This window comes from Castanea sativa, chromosome 2, assembly GCF_040712315.1.
Source record: "Castanea sativa cultivar Marrone di Chiusa Pesio chromosome 2, ASM4071231v1".
Taxonomy (NCBI): Eukaryota; Viridiplantae; Streptophyta; class Magnoliopsida; order Fagales; family Fagaceae; genus Castanea; species Castanea sativa.
The window spans coordinates 42,958,845-42,964,468 of record NC_134014.1 but is presented as its reverse complement, the minus strand read 5'-3'; the positions used below and the strand labels follow the sequence as shown (position 1 = coordinate 42,964,468).

Sequence of the window (5,624 nt, the reverse complement as noted above, 5' to 3'; positions counted from 1 at the left end):
CACAAGCCACCACATTCACAAACCTCAAAACCCATCCCAAATCAAACAAACCCACAGCTCAGGCAGCGAGATCGGAGATCGGCTTCAGGCGGGAGACGTTGGCGGCGAGATCGGCTTCAGGCAGCTTCAGGCGAGATTGGTTTTAGCAGCTTAAGGTGGCTTTAGGCGAGAGAGAAGACTATTATGGCTTGAGGTGGCTTGAGGTGGCTTTAGGCTAGAGGGAGCTGTGCAGGACGACTATGGTGAGATCAACGGGCGGTGGCTCCAGGCGAGCGTGTACTGATTATTCTGCGGAGTAGAGTGAGGACGAGAGAGGAAGAGAGCGAGAGAAAAAAAATGAAAGAGAGAAAGAAATAGGGAGCAACGAGAGAGATGGAGACCAGAGAGGAGAGAGAACTGTTGCAGATGGAGAGAGAGATGCGTTGGGAGAAGAGAGAAGTAAATAAAATAAGGAAAAGAACTTTTGGCACACCGTCCGTACCGTCTCAAATTTGTGACGGTACGTAGCAGTGTGTTATAATTTTTGAGATTTAAGATACCTGATGAGAACTGATTTTTGGTGTTTGATGTGTCAAATATGTTATATTATAGCATTTAACACATTTACAATACCTAATACGAATGCTCTTATACGAGGGAAGGTATACCAATGCATGTATGTTTCACTCCTCTCGCATAAAGATTAACCTCACATATGGAATTCCCATCTTTAGTGAAAGGAGAGAAACATGCATTCGATACATAGTGTATTTTCTTCATTTACATAAACTCATCATTTTTAGTAAATTATTCACAATGGTACAAGTTGGTAAGTTGTGAAATTAAATATAAAAATTGATTAGTCTATAATATTTCTTCCACCTCCAAGTGTTTAGAAGAAATGCATGTTAATGACATTACAAATTTTATTCCGTAGCTTTTACAAATTAAACTACTGGTCAATTATAAACAAATATAAAGTAATTATGATATTCATTTATCACATTATTAAAGTTGCATAAATTCTAAGAATTCAATTGGTTGGTGTTTCTTAATAGTTTAATTCAAACCCTTATTCCTCCAAGTATCAAATTAACACCAACAAAAGAAAAAGCAATACCAATCATATCCTTGATACATTATTTTGTAATTTTTTAAAAGTAAAATATGTAGTTGCTTTAGTATTTTACATTTGTAAGAACACTACTTGTAAGTGAAGGAAAAAAATAGCATAAGATGTCATTTTTGCACATTTAACCTTAAAATCACTTGTACCAATTTAGTCAAACTTGTATAAAAATAAAAGTAAGTTTTTATCGCCAAAAAAAAAATCACAAATTCATGAGAAAGCTCTTGTAACAAAATAGTTACGTGCCAAGAGTGACTTCCTTTAATAATTAATGCCTCTTGTTTATTTATTATATATTTATTTATTTTGATAAAGTTGATAAATTATTAATTTATAACATCATGAACCAATCCTGAATATTATACCAATTCATTTTCCCATCTACTTTTCGCCTTTTTGGTGAGAAGCTCCGTTTCTATATAAACTCAACCCACCTCCCCACATTTCATCAACAACACATCTCATTTTCCTTATCTTTGAAAAAAAAAAAACATGGCTCCCAACCTTTCCTCTTCTAGCTTGACAACCATGTCCATAGCCATAGCCACCCTTCTCTTCCTCTCCTTCGTTTCCTCATCATATGCCTCTGACATGTCCATCATATCAACTTCAACTTCAGCTTCGCGAAGCGACGCAGAGGTGATGGAGATCTTTCAGTCGTGGCTCGTAAAGCATGGAAAAGTGTACAACGGGATTGGAGAGAATGACAAGAGGTTTGAGATCTTCAAGGAGAACCTGAGGTTCATTGACGAGCACAACTCTCAGGCTCGCACATACAAAGTTGGGTTGAACAAGTTTGCTGATTTAACCAACGAGGAGTACCGTGCCAAGTATTTGGGCACCAGGTCTGACCCTAAGAGAAGGGTCATGAAGTCAAAGAACCCAAGCCGGCGTTACGCTCTTAACGCCGGTGAAACGTTGCCTCACTCCGTTGACTGGAGGGTGAAAGGTGCCGTTAGTCCGATCAAAGATCAAGGAAGTTGTGGTTAGTATATTTCACCTTTAAAAAAAGAAATGTGTATATATATATATATATATATATATATATATATTTATTTTTATATGTTCATATATTTTGTAGCTGAAGCTGTAGATCAGCTCAGATTGACCAAAGTGACCTAACATAAGATTATTTTGTTTCACCTTTTGGCGTTTATATGGGGCTGTTTGGTAATTTTGTTACTTATGTAATTGTTTTTAATTATTTTTCATGTCTATTTTTTATTATTATAATACTTTGGATAAAAGGAAAGAGAAGAAAGAGGCTGCAAATTACTAATAAGTCGAGACTTGTTGGCCGAAAGTTGACTGGTAGAGTTTTCTTTTTGGTAAATTGACTGGTGGATTTGGACCATACGTTATGGAAGTTAGATGGAATCTAGATTCCATTTCGGTTTCTTACAGGTCACGTCAAAATAGAATACCAAAGTCATATAAGGGAAAGCCTTGCTGACAAAGTTTTGTGAGGTCGGTTATAAATTTTTAATAAGGTTAGGTATAACATTGGTCACGGGTATTTTTTTTTTCTTTCATTCTAATAAAAGAAGGTATAGTATTTGATACTCCCTTAATTAACAATAACAATATTATTTTTAATGATGTCGAGAGTAGTTTGTAATAAAATTGGAGTAGCTTTTGCATTTCTAAATCTGTAAATGAATGAAACAGTACAGACCCCCTCAAGTAGTTGAATATATGCTGTGTTTAATGCTGGTATGCAGGAAGTTGCTGGGCGTTCTCAACAGTGGCCGCAGTGGAAGGCATAAACCAAATTGTCACCAGTGAACTAATCTCTCTATCGGAACAAGAACTTGTGGACTGTGACAGAGAGTACAATGGTGGATGCAATGGAGGTCTCATGGATTATGCCTTCGATTTCATTAGGCAAAACGGTGGCATGGACACCGAGTCTGACTACCCTTACCTAGGTGTTGACAGCAAATGCGACGCGACCAAGGTTCGTATCAAACTGCTCAATTTTCTCATGTATTGAATCAGATTGATTCAATTTACTACTTAGGAACATCTATCTGTTTTAGGGTAATCTTGAATTTTGATTGTAATTGGGTATTGTGTGTTGGGTTATTGCAGAAGAATGTTAAGGTTGTTAGTATTGATGGGTACGAGGATGTTCCACCCTTTGATGAGAATGCTTTGAAAAAGGCTGTGGCACATCAGCCTGTGAGTGTTGCAATTGAAGCCAGTGGCATGGCTCTTCAGCTCTATGATTCGGTAAGCTGACTAGTATTTCTTTGTGTTTCCTTTATTTGATTTTACTACATAAATTTGGTTTTAGAAGCTAGAGGCATACTTGTCAGCTACTCAAGGAATTGGCTTTATCCATTTTTGGTTCTATAATTGGCTCAGTTTAGAAGCATATGATCTGCTTATATTGAGCAGTATCATAAATTTTGCTTTTGAGATTACTTATGGCTGAAAACTGAAAACTGAAAACTGAAAATACTGTACAAAAATAATTTTTTAATGTGTAAAAATTACTGTTCATCCCAAAAAGTACTGTTCATTGGCCTAAAATCACTGTTCATGGCCAATGAACAGTGACACATGCGCGTGGAAAAAAAAAAAAAAAAAAAAAAACTGCCCAGACGTGGACGCAGCCTCCTATCCAAACGCATTCTTTATGTTCTTTGTGGCTAGGTATCAATTGCCCCCTAATTTACTCTATTTGTACACTGAAGTAATTATTTATTTTCCTTCAAAAATTTCAGGGTGTATTTTCTGGTGAATGTGGCTCAGCGCTAGACCATGGTGTGGTTGCTGTTGGATATGGCACAGAGAATGGCGTGGACTATTGGCTTGTGAGGAACTCATGGGGAACAAACTGGGGTGAGAATGGATACATCAAGATCCAGCGCAATGTGTTGGAGACATATACTGGCAAGTGTGGAATTCTAATGGAAGCCTCTTACCCAGTCAAGAATGGCCAAAACCCAAGCAAGGCTTTTTGGGCCTTTGAAAGCGCTGTTGAGATAATCAGCAGTGCTTAAAGTGTCTTCTTGGATATTTTTGGGCCAGGGAAGAAAAACAGTGTTAAAGGTGCATGAAAGCGACGCTTCTATTTTATAACCCATTTAATCCGGTCATGGTTGATAGTCGTATTATGCCCTTTATTTCTTGGCCTAAATTTACGAAAGGATGACCGGAGTGCTGTCATTGATTTGAAAAATATGATCATTGTTGTACATAGTATTTAATATTGTCGCAATTGCATCCCAAAAATTGATGACATTGTAGTTCATTGTCATTTGCTTTGCAATGTAAGCCTGAATTCCCACCAGGGACTTGAAATGAAATGGATCCGTTATTATCTGCAAATGTTTTATTGTTAGCTAAAGAGTTTTATTTCATTAAGTGACCAAATTTACAAACTAAAATACTTTTTTTTTTATACAACAAACTAAAATACTCTTTGTTATGGATCACACGGTAATAAAATCAGTTTTCTAATGACTAATCTATATATCTATATAATAATAATAATAATAATAATAATAATAATAATAATAATAATAATAATAATAATAGGTGAATCTGGAAAAAACTCAAATTATAATTTTAAATTAGAGTTTCAATTTTGTGTCATGTGTCCTAAATTATTTATTCTTAAAGAGTTTTATTTATTTAATTTTAGAATCAAATATGGGACCACATCATAAATATTCATCCAAATAAGTTATTAGTGTAAGTGCACAATTTGTATCCGGACCCAAAAACAAGTGATGGGCTCAGGCTCAAAGAACCTTATACAATGAAATTTGTAGAGTATGAGTTTGAAACCTAGGTTCGGGATGTTGGAAGGTTGAACAACATGCTAGAATGCCGCTGTCTATGCAAGTAATAGATGGACGTAACAAAAAAACCTCATTGGACGTAAGCCAATGACAATTTGTATAATATTTCTTTTTTCAAGCAAAAGATTACAACTTTTAGGTTTTTAACCTAGAAGCAGCGATCCCCCTCTTCTTTCTTCTCTCGTCTTCTTATATCCTTCTTCTTCTTCTTCTTCCCTGTTTCATCCACGTGTAACACAAATCTTTCTCTCAGATACTTGTCCCATCCACCACTTTCTTAAAGTCTTCAAGTAATAGCTGGAATGCTGAATTTTACCGTTCGGAGGTCATTTCTCCATTAATGCGGCCAGGGAGGTAGATGCAGGGCCTTTAATGCGGTGCTAGCAGCTTTTTCCTCAGATATTTCTCACACGTTCCTACTTCTAAAGGGTGCTTAGATCACACCTTTACCCAATAGATCTTCCAGAATTCTTCCTTTAAACCGTTTAGCAAGTCCCAAGGCCTTTGCTGGGCCCGTCCGAGGAGATACTCCTCCTTGGACAACTCCTTGGATCACTATAGTACGGACTAACCTGTGAGCCTAGAGACCCTGATTGAACAGATTTGTACCAACTAATCAGGCCTAAAACCCAAATGCATATTCGAGCACTTTTACCCCCACAATAGCCCCTCAAAACTTTATTTTTCCCTCCCATCTGAGGAGA

General features: G+C 36.6%; 1 protein-coding gene across 1 annotated transcript; it reads left to right on the top strand.

Annotated features, from left to right (window-relative positions):
* The first annotated feature begins 1,465 nt into the window (after positions 1 to 1,465).
* Positions 1,466 to 4,444, top strand: LOC142625707 (cysteine proteinase mucunain). Its single transcript, XM_075799401.1, has 4 exons — positions 1,466 to 2,093; positions 2,830 to 3,065; positions 3,200 to 3,340; positions 3,838 to 4,444. The coding sequence occupies exons 1-4, from the start codon at positions 1,601 to 1,603 to the stop codon at positions 4,114 to 4,116; spliced, it is 1,149 nt and encodes a 382-aa protein (XP_075655516.1). The 5' UTR covers positions 1,466 to 1,600; the 3' UTR covers positions 4,117 to 4,444.
* The last annotated feature ends 1,180 nt before the right edge of the window (positions 4,445 to 5,624 follow it).

What these genes read in the sequence shown, in the direction of transcription:
- LOC142625707 (XM_075799401.1), top strand. Translation starts at nt 1,601, where the DNA reads ATGGCTCCCAACCTTTCCTCTTCTAGCTTGACAACCATGTCCATAGCC. An exon ending in CAAAGATCAAGGAAGTTGTG is followed by an intron (nt 2,094 to 2,829) that starts GTTAGTATATTT and finishes GCTGGTATGCAG; the next exon opens with GAAGTTGCTGGGCGTTCTCA. An exon ending in GCAAATGCGACGCGACCAAG is followed by an intron (nt 3,066 to 3,199) that starts GTTCGTATCAAA and finishes GGGTTATTGCAG; the next exon opens with AAGAATGTTAAGGTTGTTAG.